The sequence below is a fragment of the Panicum virgatum genome, chromosome 7K, assembly GCF_016808335.1.
Source record: "Panicum virgatum strain AP13 chromosome 7K, P.virgatum_v5, whole genome shotgun sequence".
Classification (NCBI taxonomy): domain Eukaryota; kingdom Viridiplantae; phylum Streptophyta; class Magnoliopsida; order Poales; family Poaceae; genus Panicum; species Panicum virgatum.
In genome coordinates, this window is record NC_053142.1 from 36869486 (window position 1) to 36888654 (window position 19169).

The window sequence follows — 19169 nt, forward strand, 5'->3', positions numbered from 1 at the left end:
GAATTAAGAAGTGGAGTACTATAAGACTTTTTCCCATCATTGTACGAACTATGGTAATCACGCATTACACAATCTCCCTTTATCTATGCGGAAATTAAGGGATTGGACACAATTATACGTGATATCTTAAGAGACAATTCATTGTAGATACTATTATCTGTTAAATTGTCTTAAAGATTACGTGATGATGTATGAGATCACCAATCAGATAGCATTAATGTACTTGCACTTGTGCTAATACTATGCTTTAATTTGATCTTCGCTGATTCAACGACTTTTTTTTATATTCCCAACAAATTCGTGTAGAGATGAAATACTAGTGCTCAATACTTATCATGTTGCGGCAGTTGGGTAAATTTATATATGTGCGAGCTCCTGCGTTTCTAACAAGAAATCAAGAATATAGAAAAACAATAATACTTATGCGTTTCATCTCGTGCGTGTTATGGTTTGTGGTCAGCTCTGACAAGAATACAACAAAATGATTAACAGCGAGACCTCGTGTTATGGTTTGTGGTCAGCTCTGACAAGAATACAGCAAAATGATTAAAAGCAAGACCTCGTGTTATGTGGTTTGCGGTCAGCTTTGACAAGAATGCAACAAAATGATACAGCAAGACCTCGTGTTATGGTTTAATTTGTCATCAGCTCTCACAAGACCTCTCTCGGGCAAAACGATATTAGAGGCAACGACATGTGGTGGCGTCGTGTCCTGCCAGTAGATACAATTAATAATCTTTGTGACGGATGTTCATCGTAGACTGTGATGAGCCCCGAATGACCACAGGAATAAATCAAAATCAGTTTATTCTTATATGGTGATCCCACGTCATTATTATACGTGATCATTGGCCGCACCCGACCTGATCAATATTGATCCGATCAATATGTAGACCCGGTTCAAGCCAATTTTTTTGACCCACTGCAAAAATGAAACCGGGCATGAATCAAATTTTTTGACCCAACGCAACCTGATCTGAAATTTGTACATAAAAAAAATCAGGTTGGATCCAGTATCGGACCAAAAAAAATCCAGCCCAATGGTCAGGTCAAGCCTGGTTGGGACCAAAGAAAAAAAAACCCGAAATTTTGTGACCCGACACACTAAATGATCAAGTCTAGTCATTATACATTGAGAAAAGTCTGTTTTACCTCTTGAACTAATGTTGGAGTCCAAGTTTGCCCCCTCAACTCGAAAATCAGAGCCACATACGCCAGAGCCACATCACCTCCATGCTCTCCTCTACCATGGCGGCTGGTGACGAAGGCATGGCGGCGGTGGGTTCGAGCGCATGGCGGTGGGTTCGAGCGCATGACGGGAGCTAGGTAGAAGATGGGAGGTGCAAAATTGAGTGATGGGAAAGGTAGGAGAGGATCCAAGAATGCTTACCGTGGGCTCTTTCGTTGCTCGGAGTGGTTGGAGGGAGGCGGTGGCCAAATTGGAATAGGGGAGGGCAGAAAAAGATAGAAGAAAAGGAGAGAGAGAGAGAGGTTGCCAGGTCGGCGGTTCTGTGCCTGCTTGATCGGTATCGGGCATAGGGGTGGTCGTCAGTGCAGCACGGGCACGAGCTTTGTCCGAAGAGAGAAGCTCCAGTGCAACCCGACCTCCCTCGCTGTCGTCGACCTCGCGGGAGCTCCGCTGCTGCCTGACCTCCCTCGCATAGGCAGTTGTTGTAGCAGGTGCTGGGCGGCACAAAGCGACAACGGGGACGGCGAGCCGGAGGCAGCGGTGTAGATCGCGTCGTAGCAGGCCCGTATCTAAGCACGTGCGGGCCGTGCGACTGCACAGGGCCCCCGAATTTGAAGGGCCCCAAAATATTATATATACATTAGATATAGTCATGTAAATACTTTAATTTATTTAATTATTGATTCAATTTGTAGCAAAATATGGCCCAAATTGCTCCTAAAAGATAAATCATTGTAGGCGTATCACTTATCACTTCCTTTTATATGAGTGCTACTCGGGGTCAGGTGTGTGATCTCGAGCGGACCTATCACAGCACCACAATCTCTCCAGGATTCCATATTTTGAACCTAAAATCGGCCTAATAAACTAGGCCCCTCAATGCTTTGTTGCTAAAACAAACTTTTTTTGGAAAAAAAATTTTGTTGCTCAAGCAATAACAATTGTTCCAGCAATAAAAGAAATTATTCCGGAACAAAAAATAGTTATTAGACCTTTTGTGATGATTTAACTGTCAGTCACACGTGTGACTTCTAACATTTGTGCTTTCACACAGCACATCGCGCTTATCGCGCTTGCCGGCTGCTATCACTTCGTATTCACGATCCTGCACTAGGCCACTAGGGCCCAGTCCATTGTTTCGCACAGGGCCCTCGAATTTGCCGGTACGGCCCTGCGTCGTAGATGAGGGACAACGCCTGGAGCGTGGCCGCCCGCTGCCCACCGACACTGTTAGCGACCACCACGGCGGAGAGGTGGCGCTGAAGGAGAGGATCGGCGATGAGCTCGGCCAGGAAGGCAGCAGTGTGCGCCATGATGGCGGAGAGATGAGACTCAGACTAGATGGTGTGGTGACACAGCATGGATGATGTGGCACCACATGGTCAAAACCAGACAGACACGTCATCATTCATATCGACCAAAACCACGGTTCAATCTGCTGTGTTAAAGAATTGATGGGGGCAAACTTGGACACCGAAGGTTAAAGATAAGATCGGAGAATACAACGCCAAATAAGAATGAGCTTTAAAATCACACATGACCTTCGTCTTTTTTGCCAATCAACTTTTTTTTAGTGGAGTTTTACCAATCAACTAACGATCCCTTAACAGATATGGGCCTCGTTTCAACCTTGGATCGGGCCACGTGGGCTTTTTAGTAACAGGAGTAAGATAACTGATGAGAAACTGAATAATCGTGGTGCTCTATTGTAAAAAATAATAGTAGTGTTCTTTCTAAATACGTTTATTGATACTGCAAAATAGGCGGCAATTTCTTCACTAGGCGCAAAGGCCAATAGCCTGCCCTCCACCTATTGGTTAAAATGTTTATTGGTTCTATCAACATTCAAAACACCATCTAAACCACTTCAAAAAAAAAACACCATCTAAACTACCTCCGTCTACTAGTAGGCCCAAAGCCTTATGGGACCCATGTGACAATTCTATGAGGTGACCATAGATTGTGTGGAAACAGCCATATATACCTTGAAATTATTTCACTGTCATCATTATAATCCCTATAAAAGTGAGCCCCACGCAAGCTGGTGTATGCTAAAATTTCGTTCTTTTGTGGACAATTTTTAAACTTTAGAGTTGCATTTTTTTTCATGGACAGAGGGAGTAGTTACTCAAAAATGTTATAGTATGATATATATATAATTATAGCTCCGCTTTAAAAAAAATTAACCACACGATGAGGGATAAAACAATAATGATTCTGTAGAGATTGTAAAATTTGGTCCTGTTTAGTTGGTAAAAAAGTTTCTACAGTATCCGTCACAACGAATATTTGAATACATGCATGGAGCATTAAATGCAGTTGAAGAAAAAACTAATTACACAACATAACTGATTCATACGAGATAAATCTTTTAAGCCTAATTAATCTATAATTAGACATTAATTATTAAATAATAACAAAATATTATACAGTACCAAACCTAAACTTTTTCGCGAACTAAACACAGCCTTTGTCCTTTTTGCTAATTGTATAGCTCATTTTTTTGTCTGAAGTTTTTTTTAGAAAATTGTCTGAAGTTTTGTAGCGCGATACATTATAGCATGCCTGGCAACACCAATTTTTCAAAGAATTCTCATAAATATTTGGTTGGTTTGGAAAACTGAGAGAGCAGCATTTTCACGACTTTTATGTAAATACACTCGATAAAAGAGCGAGGGGACATGACAACAATGCCACCAGATAAAACACAACACTTGCATCTAACGGGTGAGCCTGAGCGCTCCACGAGAACATGCTCTGCACCGCGCCCCAGCCGCTGCGCCCGCGGCCGCGGCCACTCTGGCCCGTGGCGCCACGATGCTCCAGCTCCGACAACGCCCAACCCTCGCCGCCGCCGCCGCCCTCCGCCGCGGCGGCCGGCGGCATCCGTCGCCTGGTGCTCCCGCCCGAGGGCCGCGCGAAGCTGGACCCGCGCCCCGACCGCGACTTCTACGCGTTCCCACGGCTCGTGACGCACGTCGACGACGGCTTCATCGCCGCGCTCACGGGCCTCTACCGGGAGCGTCTCCGCGCCGGGTGGGACGTGCTCGACCTCATGAGCTCCTGGGTCAGCCACCTGCCGCCGGAGCTCCGGCTCCGCCGCGTCGTCGGCCACGGGCTCAACGCGCAGGAGCTCGCCAGGAACCCGCGCCTGGACGCCTTCTTCGTCAAGGACCTCAACGAGGAGCAGCAGCTCGCGCTCGAGGGCGGCAGCTTCGACGCCGTGCTCTGCACCGTCAGCGTGCAGTACCTGCAGTACCCTGAAAAGGTAGCAGCAGCATCTCCTCTTCTTCTTTCAACTGCTGCAATCAGCAGCAGCTAGGAATAGAGAGATTCTTTCGATTGGCATCGCGTTGGCGTCGAGCTGACTAAGCTTGCATTTATCTCGATTGATTTTGGTGAGGTGTTCGCGGAGATCTTCCGGGTGCTGAAGCCGGGGGGAGTGTGCATCGTGAGCTTCAGCAACCGGATGTTCTACGAGAAGGCGATCGGCGCGTGGCGAGAGGGCACCGCGTACAGCCGCGTCCAGCTCGTGACGCAGTACTTCCAGTGCGTGGAGGGGTTCACGCAGCCCGAGGTGGTCAGGGAGCTGCCAGCGGCCGGCGGGTCGCCGGCGTCGCCGCTGGACGCCGTGATGAGGCTGTTCGGCATGGCCAGCTCCGACCCGTTCTACGCCGTCATCTCGTACAGGAACTTCAAGCCAATGTAAAGCCATAAATACGATCACTGAAGCTTTTGCCAATGGATAGATTTTACTGAAACTTTTGCCGGTACTGGGGGAGCTGTTCCATCTGTACAATGATCAGGTAGCGTGAAAGATGAGTCTGTATTAGAGTGGAGATCAGCTGAAAGTTCAGAAGCTGAGATATCATACATCGAACAGCAGATTCAGACACATGCTGGGAACAGGGTTTTAAAATCCGACCGGACCGGCCTAACCGCCGCCCTCCGGTACCGGTTTACCGGACCGGTTAAGCCGGTAACCGGTGGAAACCGGTTGAATTCAAATTCAAATTCAAATAAATTCAAAAACTCCCATACAATCGGTTCCGACCGGTTTACCGGCCGGTTTGACCGGTTTGAAATTCAAAAGCTCCCGTGCAACCGATTTACCGGCCAGTTTGACCGGTGGGCCTTCATGGGCCGGCCCATTTTTTTTCTTTTTCTTTTTTGATTTAACTTTAAATTCCCACAAACTATACTAAATGAATGATTTTTTGAAAAAATTTGACACCATTAGATTCATCACACCTTGAAGTATTTTTAGGAATTTTTTGAGAATTTTTCATTTTTTAAATTCAAATTTAAAATTTGAATTTTGGCCGGTTGGGTACCGGCCGAAACCGGAACCGGACCGGACCGGTTTGACCGGTAACCGGTCAAACCGGACCGGTTCCCACCGGTTAGGTTAACCTTGGCTGGGAACCCATTTTATTGCAGAAAGCACACGTTCTTCAACATTATTGGTTAACCAACAACGAACTAAAACTGCCTACCTATTCAGAAGAAGAAACTTGATGCTCCACATCGTAGCGAGAATGTGGGATCATATATACAGACATCCCGAGGTCTAGACTCTAGAACAGTAGGGCCTTCAGGGATCTTGCAACTGGGCCGAGCGGCTGGTCAGAGGGACGTAGCGCACGGAGGCGTCGTTCCGGATGCTGATCGATCCGTCGGCGTTCTTGTCCACCACCTGCAGGTCCTGCAAGTAGGTGCCCACTGGTATGACCATCCGACCACCAGGCTTCAGCTGATCAAGCAGAGGCTGAGGGATCTCAGGTGCCGCTGCACCCACATGGATCGCATCGTAGGGGGCAGCATCTGGAAAGCCAAGCCTGCCATCTGCAGTATTGAGAATGGTCCAACATCTTAAGCCTAGGTGATCTCAGAGTTTACTGATATGAATAAAACAGGTTACATCTAAGGAGCATTAGAAACACCTTTGGGAGTGAAAATATAATGCGAAAGATTCAACATTTTATTCGGAAATGTGTTATTTGATATTCTCCATTATCCATTTGACACAACTGCAACTTGTACTTACAAGTTCTTTTAAAAAAAAATACCAGCAAAGATTCAATTCTGTTCAAAGAAAAACTGCACTGCAAACTGCCCACTTTAGTCCTCACAGAGCATGTCTACACTACATTAAAATTTTAAATCGGCAGTTTAAGATAAAAAATTTAAATCACCACTTTGAAAGTACTCAAATAGCATGCCATGCCAGTAAACAAGAACCAATAGTAGCCAATGTTGCTTCAGCATAACATGTATACTGAAAAAAAACTGAAGTCAATTTAGAAGCTTTACTAGTGGAAGTGCAATTTATTTTCCTTAGTGCATTCAGTGGCTCAATGTATTACAACCGCACCAGTTAGCGTACCTGCAACATGAAAAGAGAGCGATCCATCCTTCAGTAGTGGAGCTGCAGCACTTTTTTGGACATTTTCAATAGCAGAAGCAACAATTTCAGGGATGTGTTCAATTCCCACCCCACGGCCTTCTGGTCCAACCATCATTGCAAAACAAGCTGTCAAGTAGCCACTACCTGCAAGGTGACAGGAATGCATGTCAATGACAGCAGTTAGGGAAAGAATGAAAACTAGAAGTTGGCAAATTGTTCACTCAGCTGTAATTCCTGATGAACAAAGTATTGGCAACACACCTGACCCGACATCCAGAGCATGCATGCCTGGCTGCAAATGATCCTTCAGTAGTTCTAAGCAGGTTGCATGCATGTGAGGAGCTGATATTGTGGCATTGAACCCAATTGGCATAGGACTGTCAATGTAAGGGGTACCCTCTGGCACAAATAACGCTCTATCAATTGTTTCCATTACTTCAGCCACTTTATCAGTCCTAACGGCACCATACTGTTTTAGGTAGTCAACCAGAGCTTTGTTCTTGTCCAGTGATGGTTGAGTCCAGTATTGCTGAAAGTTGATCAAGATATGGTGAGATTTGCTCCTTCCTATGTATGGCGATTACAGTATGAAATTGCAGAAATAAACAGACCATCACGGTGATAGTTTGACACCAGTTTCTTTTAGGGCCCGTTTAGTTCCCAAAAATTTTCGCGCGCTACAGTAATTTCGAATGTTTAACCACTAATTAGGAGTGTTAAATGTGGATAACTGACAAAACCCATTCCACAACCCCTAGTCAAAATCGCGAGACGAATCTAATGAACCTAATTATGCAATGATTAGACAATGTCGTGCTACAATAATCAATCTCTAATAATGAATTAATTAGGCTTAATAGATTCGTCTCGCGATTTCCCATCCATCCATGTAATTAGATTTACAATTACATTATGTTTAGTTCTCCTAATCTTCGGTTAAAAATTGCTACAGTGATTTTTTCCAAAAATTTTTGGGAACTAAACGCGCCCTTATTATGCTGAAATGCTGGAGCATAAATAAAACGAAAGGTCTAGTGTGTCATCAAGTCCATTAGCAATAAAATAAACTGTTTCATAAAAAACAATAAAATAAACTATATGTCTGTTTAATTGGCCGTTTCACAGAGCAAATACACAGTTGCAAGGAGGGAATCTTCCAAAAATTTCACTCGCAATAACTTCGCTGGCAGGATAGCTCGGTGTAGATTCAACATAATCTCATGAAACTTCAAGTGCAGGCTAAACAGCATGTTCTAGTATCATGAACCCTCTGAGCAAATGGTAACCAGAACTGATCATGAAACACCTAGAGCAAATGGTTAGCTCCACATTATCTCTGGACACATACCCATGTGCCAAAAAAGTTTATGTAAGATGTGAGCTCTGATGCTGTGATGCAGCGCCCCCCATAATAGAGGCAAACCTGACAGAAACTGGCCACACTGAATTCCAGCTCCTCTCAAACAGAAAATGGAAATTTTTTAGCATCAGGACTTGACTCAAAATCGAGTCGTACAGTATAGAATCCAAGCATATAGAAAGCAAAAGCGATGCCTAGAGCAACCGCTGGGGCCTAATTTCGCTCGGGTTCTCTCAAGTTCAACCTCTAACTCGGATCCTCTTAGACTGATTAACCTAACAGTGTAATCATCCAATCCACGCTGGCCACTAACAAGTGACCGTGCGAGAGGGGGAAATTCCACGACCATGAATCACGGGAAAACAAAAAAAAAACGAAGAGAACGGAGGGGGGAACGGGGCGCGCGTACCGCCTTCCGGTGGAACGGGATGCAGCGCCGCAGCAGAGTCGTCGTCGTCGGCGGCGGCGGCGGCGGGGACGGGTACGGCCTCGCGGGGGCGCCGAGCAGGCCGCGGAGGAAGCGGCGCGGGAGCGCGGCGGAGGAGGGCGAGAGCGAGAGGCAGCGGGCCGGGGAGGCGGACGAGGCGGCGAGGCACATGTCGCTGGCTGGCGCGCCGGGGGCGAATCCGTTATAAGAGGGGGGGGGGGGGGGGGGGGGGGGGGGGGGCGGGGCAGCCGGCGGCCGCGGTGGCAGCTTGGAGAAGCCTCGTCTCGACAGGTGGGCGGGGCTCTGCCGCCGCACGCGTTCCACCACTTCCAGTTCCAGCCCGGCCCTTCTGTTTCCGAGCCGCCCGGACACGTCGCGGCCGCACGGAGCGTGCCGGCGGCGAGTTACCTTTACTAGCGCGGGGCCTTGCTACCTACACGTATATAGGTGGTAAAGGGTTCAAAATTTTAACTAAAAAATTTAAAGTCGGATCTAAAAAATTGGACTCTAATTTTATATAATTTTAAATTAAAATATTTAAAAATTTTATTGGACTATAAAGAGGCCACTGGACCGATGATCCATTACCACCCCTAACTGTGCATCCCGTAGAGACTGAATCTGAAAACGAGTACTCCCTCCGTTCTAAAATAAACGCACTTCTAGAATTTGGGCACGAAGACCAATACTAATATGAAATTAGTACATACTACTATACTCTTATAAAGATATAATCATTGCACCTTGAAAGGAGAGAAAGTAAAAAAACAACTACGACTATATTATTCTATTTATAGAAGTACATTTATTTTGGGATAAATTTTGAACTCTAGAAGTGTATTTATTTTAAAATGGAGGGAGACCGGAAGACTCAACTGTAATTTGTGTAATACATTTTTAAATCCATCAACTTGTAATTTGTGTCACATAGGTCCATAAACTTTGAAAACATAGATCCATAAACTTTCAAAGTGTATTTTTGAATCCATAAACTTGTAATTTATATCACTTAGGTTCATAAACTTCAAAAATATATTTTTAGATCCATGAACTTTATCTATGAGCACCCATGTGGCTATTGCACTCGCAAAAGTCATCCTGATATCATTGTCCACGAATATCTTTTAACTCCTCATCGAGAACCATTCTGGGTTGGCTCAAGTCTAACGTCGTTATGAAATTTTTCGCCACAACAATCGCCGCCACCATATCCGGCCACACCCGCACCAAAGAGGATATAATATTCCCTCTTTGACCTCCTCCACCTTTTTCCAAGCCATTACTCTTTTTCTCTCCACCCATATTACGGTGTCATATCTATATCTAAGCTTCAAAACTCACCAATAGCAGTCCGTAAGAACTCCTTTGAATCTTAATACATGTTAATAACCTCCAAAATAAATCTTTCATCCATCCTTTCTTCTCTCCCTATATGCACTTGATTCAAAATTGGGGTTCAAATTTCACCCCTTTTGGCAAAACTCCAGTAACGTGTAGGCACCATGTAAATTCATATTATTGGTGCAATATCAATGCATGAAGGCTAGTTGGAGTGGTATGGACATATGTGACACAAATTACAAGTTTATGGATCTAGAAATGGACATTCATAATTTGTAGACCTAAGTGACGTAAATTATAAGTTTATGGATGCATAAATACAATTTCGAAGTTAATGAACCTAAGTCACGCTCTTTTATAAGTTAATGGATCTCTAATGCATTTTACTCTAAATAAAAAGTAGAGGGTTGAGTAGGCTCTGCACGAGAAACTCGCGATCCAGAGTTGGAAACAGAGACGGAATTTACCGCCACCGACTCCTACAGGTACCGTTCTTCAGACATTCTGGCTCCGTTGCTCTACCTACTCCCTCCATTCCTAATTTTTTATGACTGGACTTTTGATCATGACTAGCTTTTGGCCATTTGTCTAATTCAAAATTTTCGTATGGATGCGCAAAAATATCAGTATTCCTTAAGTTATATCTTTATAATAATAGAATAAGCGGAATTATAATATTTACATACTTTTGTTGAGATGAATGGTCAACGGTGACAAACATTTAACATCGGAGGAAGGAGGTGCTGTCATCCCCTGTTCCGCGCACAAACAAGCCGTGAAGTGCTGTACATGTCAAGTCGTCTCGATGTTCTACTGACAAAATAGTAATAGAAAAAAGAACGTGCTTCAATGAACTGATTATTACAGTATTTGATTTCCCTTGCTAGCAGCTTAAGCCCCAGCTAGTAGTTGGCGCGATCCATGAGCACGAACAGGTCGACCTCGAAGACGACCGTCTCCGGCGTCGGGTTGCCCAGGACCTTGAGCAGCGAGTAGCCGCGGGCCATCCTGAACTTGCCGGTGCCGCCCACCACGGGGCGCTCGATGACGCCCTTGAACCCGAGCACGGGGCCCAGCACCGACAGCGTGCTCCCCCGGTACTCGCCGGCGGTGAAGACGAAGGCGACGGACGTCACGTAGCTCGCGCCGCCTTCGAGGCTGGTGCCGACGATGAAGCCCTGGAACCGACCGACGAGCTCGGACGCGCGGTCCTGGCCGACGCGCAGCTCGTCGTCGACCACGCCCACGGACCCGAACGACGAGCTCGCGCCGAGCGGGGACGCAAAGCGGATGTTCTATCCCCCTCATAAGGTATACCCCCACAAGGAACGGTCAGGATGAGATGCGTATTGCTTGGCGATTGGTGCAAATACCTCCTACGAAGTTGACGTGGACATCATTATACTCGCGGATTTACAGAGTGGCAGCTCTTCCATGACTGAACGGTCAACTCAAGAAAACCCGATAGGCCATTGCCTTTAACACCAGAACAGGTTTTATCTAGGAGAGAACCTTGCGTTAGAAGGAAACTAGGCTTCTAGAGTCTTCTGCATCTAGTGCCAGTAGGCATATCTGTAAATGCAAGATGGAGAAGGGATTCGTGATCTAGACCTGATGGAAACTACAGGATTTGGAGATGGTGAGGGAATGAGCGGAGTGCAAGAAGAGCCTTTAGAAAATAGAGGATTAGGCGGCAAAAATTGGGGCGCCGAAGCTCGTGCAGAGCATATGGAAACCGGAGCATTTGAAGCCTCGAAGGCTGCAGGCCGCATGGAGCTTAGCTGCCAGGCATCAATCGAAGAGGAGAAGAAATCAACAAGCAATGCAATCTTACGAAGTGGTGAGGCAGGAGGATTTCCTCCACGGCCACGTCGCGGGTGAGTTCCTATATACTGTATGTGATCCCTTGAAATTGCATATCAATCGTCTTGTATAGATGTCAGATGAACATAATTAGCTGATGTGTGGTACTGCATATAAGAGAATAATGAATTTCTTATGTCAAAGATGCAGCGGCAAGATGTTTGATATATTTTTGAATTGCTCATGTCGGCAATATGTTGGATATATTAGCTAGTTCGATTAGTGATAAAATGAGTTTAGAATACTACTGCCTCCATGACACATTGCGTAAGATCATGTAGTACTGCAGCAACTCGATGCATTGCTTTTCTGGTAAGCCACAATAATTAGCAATGTGGAATAATAATGAGTTGTTTGTAAATATTTCTGTATTAAATTCATGCAGGAAACGCGCCCGTGAAGGTCCAAATGAACGAATAGCCCCAGAAGATGAGGAAGATGCGGTGACAAAGGCTATACGCCTTGCAGCTGAACGGCCAGACCAGCCAATATTTTTCCCTTACAAAGGAACTGTGTTCAACAGCTGCGATGAGGCGAAAGAGTTCTACAACTTACTCCTGGGAGAAAGGTTTCGGAATAAGAATAGGGCGAGGATGCAAGAACAGCAAAGAGTATAGAACTAGGCAAGATTTTGTCTGCTCGTATGAGGTGCACACTAATATATGTTGTCTGCACACACAACACTATTATTTCTCAAATTGGACTTGTAACTCATTGATGGTTTTTAATATATGCAGGGAACAGACAAGAGCACAACAGCAGCTTCAATCAAGACTGAATGCAAGGCAATGATCAGACTTCTCAGACAAAATGATCATTCATGTACATCAGCAGGGTGGTTGACACACACAACCACCCATTTTCAGCAGGCTATGGTGAAAACAAGCAATGGAAATCGCATAGTGACATAGATCCACTAACAAAGGATTTGGTTAAGAAGCTTAGGGAGAACAATATAAGGATCTGCAACATCCTAGGTGTGTCGGATGCAACCTCAAGCAAAACAATGAGAAAGGAGTCTATACGGTCCTTGTGTGCAAAACTGTCCCAAGAAAACATGAAAGATGATATTGGAAAGACAATGGGACTTTTGGAGGATATGAAGAAGACTGACCCTGGGCTTGAAGTAAGGTTCCAAATGGACAGCAGTGGCGCGATGAAAACAATGCTTTGGTGCACCGGTAAAAATAGAGTGGACTACGAGAATTTTGGAGATGCCATAACATTTGATACAACCTACAGGACAAACCTTTACAGCCTGCCATTTGGTCTTTTCATTGGTGTAAACAACCATTTCCAGTCAATAGTGTTCAGAGGGGTGCTTCTAACATCTAAGAAAACAATTGATTTCGAATGGGCATTCACAAATTTTGTAGAAATAATGAATGGTAAAGCTCCCCTGACAATGCTAACAGGTACAACCTATCGTATCATCCTCAGCAGATCATTGTATCCAGTAGTTTTATCTTGTAAATATACCAACCTGAAAACATCACAACTAGTAGTGCAATGCTTAAGTAGATTGACACCTACATTGTCGATTACTATGTAGACCAGTGTGCCGCCATGGCAAAGGCGATAAAATCAACACTACGGACTACAAGGCACAGATGGTGCAGGTGGCACGTGCTGAAGGATGCAAAAAAGAAGCTTGCGAACATCTACTCAAAATGTAAGAAGTTCAAGCGTGAATTCAATAAACTAATAACTGATGAGATTGACATAAGAAGGTTCGAGAATGAATGGGTAAAACTACTAAAGGAATACCGCCTTGTCAAGAACAAGTACTTGAAGAGGTTGTTCAAGCACCGGGACAAATGGGCTAAACCATATTTCATGGACATATTCTGTGCTGGAATGACCAGCACACAAAGGAGTGAAAGTGCAAATCATATGTTAAAAAAGTTCATTCAACGGGCTGCACCAATGCACCTTTTTGTGAGTAAATTCAATGAGCTGCAGAGCGACAGACACGACCAGGAAGGAAAAGAGCAGCATTCTACTAAATAGGTATGTGATAAGCAGAAATAGAAAATGATATTTGGCATGAGTAAATCTCACTAAACCATGATAATAACTGTGCAGACACTAATTGTTCGGTCCAATCTCTCCTATAACAGGTTCTCAGAAAAAAGCTAAGAGTAGGGGTTCCAATAGAGCGCCACGCAAGCACGGTGTACACAAGAGCAATGTATGAGAAATTCTGTGATGAGCTATTTGAGTCAGGATCATTTGCCATATTTAAGAGGATCAATGATAGTGAGTTCATTTTAGTAGACACAAAGAACGAAGAGGAAATAGATGCTAAGCATTTCAGGGTGAAGCTAGAAGGAGATAATAAGATCAGTTGTGAATGTGGTTTCTACGAACATATGGGCATGCTTTGCCGCCATACTCTCAAGGTGAGTGATGAATTATTAAATTGGATTTGTAAAAGTGTTGCAATGATAAAATTGTACTGAAAACTATATAAAACAAAAACAGGTCCTCGTCCATCTGGACAAAATGGAAATCCCAGCTGGAAACATAATGAGAAGATGGACAAAGGAAGGTCACATACCATGTAAAGAAACATCGATATCTTCTGCCTTGGAGCAGCAATCGCATAACATGCAGAGAAAGATGCTTCTGGCAAAAGCTTGTGAACTTACCAAGGTGGATGACAAGGGACGACTCGTCTCTTTTGGTAAAACAATTGAAGAAGTAATTGGCAATTCCATGGTAAGTGAGACATCAGGTCAACAAATTGGTGAAGTTAAAGATGCAACAACTTCTTGGCCAACCTCGAAGCCCACATCCTGTCCTCCCCGAAGAATATTCGGTGGAAGGCCACCAAACACAGGACTAAAATCATGGATTGCAAGCACTAAGAAATCTGCAGCGTGCCAAGCCGATGATCCAAGCACTAAAGCATCAGAGTGGCCAGAGGAAGAGAACCCAGCCAAGAAGAAAACAAAGTCCATTTTAGAACTTATGCAGTTGAAGTAACCGTTCAAGTTGCCTTAATTATGTTATCGGTATGCATATGTAAAACTGATGCTCTTTTATATTTGGAACCAATAATACACGCATTGTAATCTTATTAAATTTGAACTCAATATGAGCATTGTGTCCAGTATACAATCACTACTTTTATTTACTACTAGTAGAGTATATGATGTACATGTTGACACACTGAAATAGGACTAATACTGTCCACTCAAATAAGTATATGACGTGTATGTTTCCTCCTATTACAGCTAGTAACAAGTTGGTCTTGTATCAAGCCTTCACATGACGACATACTAAAATGCACCTGATAGTTGATAAATTATCTGTAAAAGATCACGACGAAAAGGTCCATTTTGAGTAACTCCAATATTTCTGCGAGTGGATGTAACGTACACATGAGCTAGGCATCTTGTAACTCAATAATGAGGTTTACCACATGAGTGCTAATTGAAACATAATGATTACTTTAAAATAAATGATAATGAGAACTGCCAATCTTTATATGTAATTCTTATTTTCAAACACATCATATTAATAGTACATACAACTGTGGACATCCAAATACAATAAAAATAATATTATCTAAGCATCCTAGGGTGAAGAATCAAATTGAGGAGCCTCGAGCTTCAAGGAACCCTTTAGCCAAGACGAATTGTAGTCCTTTGACCTCCACCTTCTGTACATGGAAGTGTCAAGTAAAAGCACAGTTTAGTTTATCTACCATATAGAACAAGAAAACTTGCTTATCTATATAATAAAATAGAGAAAAGTGTATCATAGGACCATCCTACATGACTACAATATAAAATATTTTAGAAAACACTATTCCATAAAAACAAATTCCCAAGCAGGATGTACTGGATAAGCATAAGCTGTACTGATGAAGGTGCTGAAATAATGCTCCAATTATGTTATACAAAACTGTATCCAGTCTAAACTAACTAGATCTCCAATTGAACAGAGGAGAGAGAAGACATACCTCCATAGGAACTCTATATGATCGAGCAAGGGATCTAGTTGCTTCCCCCAAAAGCAACATTCAATGAGATTGTGTTCTCAGTGGCATCTACCTCCCAATTTAAAGAGCAATGGTAGCATCATTCTAATGCTGATCGTAACTAGGAGTGGAAAAGTGGTACAAATAAACTTAAAGGAAATAATCAAATCTGAGAACCATGATATATACTGAAGTGCACAACTTATTCCTGCTAAAACTGCACAATATAAGATGTGAAATAACAACCACCTTGCTTTTTCCAATTACAGAATCAGGCTGATCCAAGGTACAGGAACAATATTGGCACGGATCATAGGCCTCATTCTGTCAGATGCAAAACATTTAATATGCGGAAAGATACAACTTTCTTCAAGATACCATGGTTCATACTAAGGACACTGAGGTGTATACTGTCATGGTACAACACCTATACTTAAATTATGAAATTTAAACAAGTTGGGCCGCATTATGACATATATGTAATTACCACAATGCTACAAAAAATTATATATGCAACATAATATCTATTTCGAGATACAAATAAAGGAAACTGTATAGCTGCAAGAATAATGTGCAAGTAATACTGGGTACTTTTGTATTGCCATTGAGGTCAGTTTTAATCTTAATCACTGCATCAAAGTAGCCTTTCTCAGTACATAATCATACTATTGATATGACCCTATCGAAGGATTGTGCAGTGCAGTCCAGTAACAACTGATGCATAGTCAAGCCTAGCACCTAGTGATATTAAAAGTTGACATAACATACATACACCACAATGCAAGCTTGAATGAACTCTCCTCGTTAGCTGACATTGCCAAATGCCAACCCATATTGACACTCGGTTACCTACTTTTTCTAATTCCACATGGAAGCCCAGAATGCATGCCACTTTCTTCCTTGCTAAACTTCAACTTTTTTGAATAAAACAGAACAAGGGTATGCAACAAATGCATCAACCCTCCACAGTACATCATCCGGACAGCAAACATTCTGTTTATTTGCGAAAGAGTAGGGAAGTGAATCAATCCCCTCAAACCTGAATTCTTTTACTAACTTCTTGCAATCACCAAGCCTAGAAATCAGATCAGACAACCGGGTAAGCTAACACCTAGCAGATACACCTGCTAACTCTTTTTTCCCCTTTCCCCTGACAACATTGACAAATCCAATAACCAACTAGAATGAGTACTTATGCAACCTAAATGAGTACTAGTTAAGCCACCTGAATGTGTACTAATGCAGTAACTTAGAAAGCTAAATAAACAATCAACATATCCATAAAACCACATGATATCCAGTTGATTAGTCAGACTAAATTTTTAATGACATTGTTAAACTTTAGTGACCTCCAATTGAGACAAATAAACAAAATAATGGGATCTGACCTCCGAGTTATCATCCTCACTGGAGAGCTGATAATCAAGCAGCACCAGATCTGCAGTTAACTGAATAATGACGGCCCATCTGGATTTCAATGTGATGCATGTACGAGAAATCAAAATCTGAAACTCTATATCAACAAGAATCCACAACCGATCAGAGACAAAACTCGAGATCACCCGCAAGAACTCTAGAACAATAAACAAAAGGGGAGGACGGGAAGATGAGAGTAGTAGTACCAACAAAAGCAACCAGGACTCTGCTTGGGATTAAAAAAAAGCGCAACAAGCATCAACGCATACCGAATATTGGATTGAAAAGAAGGCAGCAGCAGGGATTTGTTCATATGTTCCACAGGAAGGATACGTGGTTCTGGAGGGGATCGTGCCGGAGATGATGTTGTGAGGATGGACAGATGGCCGGAGATGAGTGGTGGTGGATCGATTTGTGCACAACAGAACAAAGCATCTCCAGTTCTAGAAAGGGGAAAAGATTATTTAGGCTCACCGATGTCTCCTGAAGATCGAAGCCGACGAGAGCGTCACTTCCCACACCGTGGCCAACAAGACCGATGTGCGAGGTCACAAATCCGACGAGATGAGAGCGGCGATGGCAATGGCGATAACAGCAAGATATGATCTGTAACGAAGATGTATAAGTGGAGGGTGAGCCCCGCCCCGTCTCGTCGCTGACAAGGTCGCCGGAGGCGGAGAGGGAGGCAGCCGGTGGAGATTTGGTCAGAGGTTGGCCGCAAGAGGAGGGAGAGGAAGAGTCGTATCCAGAAAACTCAGGTACAATGTGAACGGGTCTTCTAGACATTGTTGACCGCAAGGAGGTTAAGCTAGCAGCCAATCTGATGTCAGCATGTTTAAGTGCACTGCCGCGTGCCACGTAGGAGCGGAGCGCGAATCTTGAAGAAGAATCGGATGGCATATTATAGGGGGGATATCCAATGTGGTGGACACGAGAACATTTGCGAGCGGGGACGCGACCGCCGCAACCGCGGTGGCGTTGGCGCCCGTGAACGTCTCGTGGATGTAGAGTGGATGTGCGTGAGGCCGCTGCCGGAGGCCCAAGACGACGACGACGATGCCAGCAGGATGACGAGGAAGAGCGAGATCATCAGCAGCCGCGAGGAGTAGATGGCCACCATGGTGATCGAGTGTCTGGGTGATCAGCTTAATTACTCGATCAGCTGGGTCAATATTAGCATGGAAGGATGGAATGAAGGGTGTCCTGGGTTGCTCTCTCTATATGTAGACTTCAAGTGCACAGTCTGCACGCGAAGAAGGTACTACCTCCCGGGTGGTGGTTGTTAGTGTGTGTGTGTAAAGTGCCCACACGCTATTATTAGTTGTTCCAACTTTCCCCCAATTATTGCTTAAAGTACAACATATCGATGAACACACCAACTTCATCAGCAATAATTTAGATCCCTACTTCTAAACGAATCATTGCGCCGGTGGTTAAACAAATTATCTATTTGTAGCCTCGTGGAGGACTTCCATACAAGAATATAATGCCGCCGGTGGCTCTAGCAGTGGCATGTTCGTTGTTGAAGACGAGCGAGTTGCTGCGTGCGAGCCAAACCCGTCAAAGTAGGACCAGCATGCCATTAGTCCAACTACCCATTAGGCCAATCCCAGCGGAGGGTTTCGTATTGATGTTTCTAAGATAGCCACATAAGCAAAAAGACTATAAAACCATGGTTGAAACTGTTGAACGGCTGGCTTACTTCTCGGCGCAACGGCCGCGCTCCGCAACGGCACGGCTGCGCGCACCCTGCGCCTTCGCACGGCCGTGAGACGCGCTCTCCGCAGATCACGCGCAGACGCGCGCACGTCGTCCGCTCGCCTAGCGCTCGCTACCGCCTGACTCGCTCCGGCCATGACCCAGAGCATGTATAAGTATGTAACTCTTGATCAATACAAGGTGTGCAGTTGATCTATCTCCAGTGTTTCCCTTCTTCATGGTATCAGTGACCGGCGTTTCTTCCCTGGATAACCCGTTCGGCACCACCTCTGCTTCCGCACCCATGGCGCACTCCCCTGCCCATTCCTCTGCTTCCTCCGATGATCTCTCCGACGTCGAGCCTCCTCAGCCTGCATCAGCCGCCGTCCTTCAGACGGTGAACATCCGTTCCCATGTTCCCGTTCTCCTCGACCTCCATGACGCCAACTACAGCCAATGGCGCTGCCTATTCGATTCGGT

The 19169-nt window shown here is 44.4% G+C and overlaps 2 protein-coding genes and 1 pseudogene across 3 annotated transcripts; 1 reads left to right on the top strand and 2 right to left on the bottom strand.

The window, feature by feature from the left end:
• The first annotated feature begins 3886 nt into the window (after positions 1 to 3886).
• Positions 3887 to 5084, top strand: LOC120641269. Its single transcript, XM_039917315.1, has 2 exons — positions 3887 to 4457; positions 4593 to 5084. Exons 1-2 carry the CDS (start codon positions 3942 to 3944, stop codon positions 4896 to 4898), a joined length of 822 nt encoding a protein of 273 aa, XP_039773249.1. The 5' UTR covers positions 3887 to 3941; the 3' UTR covers positions 4899 to 5084.
• Positions 5085 to 5603: 519 nt separating this feature from the next.
• On the bottom strand, positions 5604 to 8606 carry LOC120641268 (protein-L-isoaspartate O-methyltransferase). 2 transcript variants are annotated; one of them, XM_039917313.1, is made up of 4 exons: positions 8366 to 8606; positions 6858 to 7125; positions 6564 to 6740; positions 5604 to 6034 (listed from the first exon to the last, which is right to left on the bottom strand). In XM_039917313.1, the coding sequence occupies exons 1-4, from the start codon at positions 8552 to 8554 to the stop codon at positions 5784 to 5786; spliced, it is 885 nt and encodes a 294-aa protein (XP_039773247.1). In that variant the 5' UTR covers positions 8555 to 8606; the 3' UTR covers positions 5604 to 5783. The 2 variants fall into 2 exon arrangements, with proteins under 2 accessions (XP_039773247.1, XP_039773248.1); XM_039917314.1 differs by having other exon boundaries at positions 5619 to 6034; positions 6576 to 6740; positions 8366 to 8601.
• A 1840-nt stretch (positions 8607 to 10446) lies between these two features.
• LOC120640203 lies at positions 10447 to 18182 on the bottom strand (annotated as a pseudogene).
• Positions 18183 to 19169: the final 987 nt, after the last annotated feature.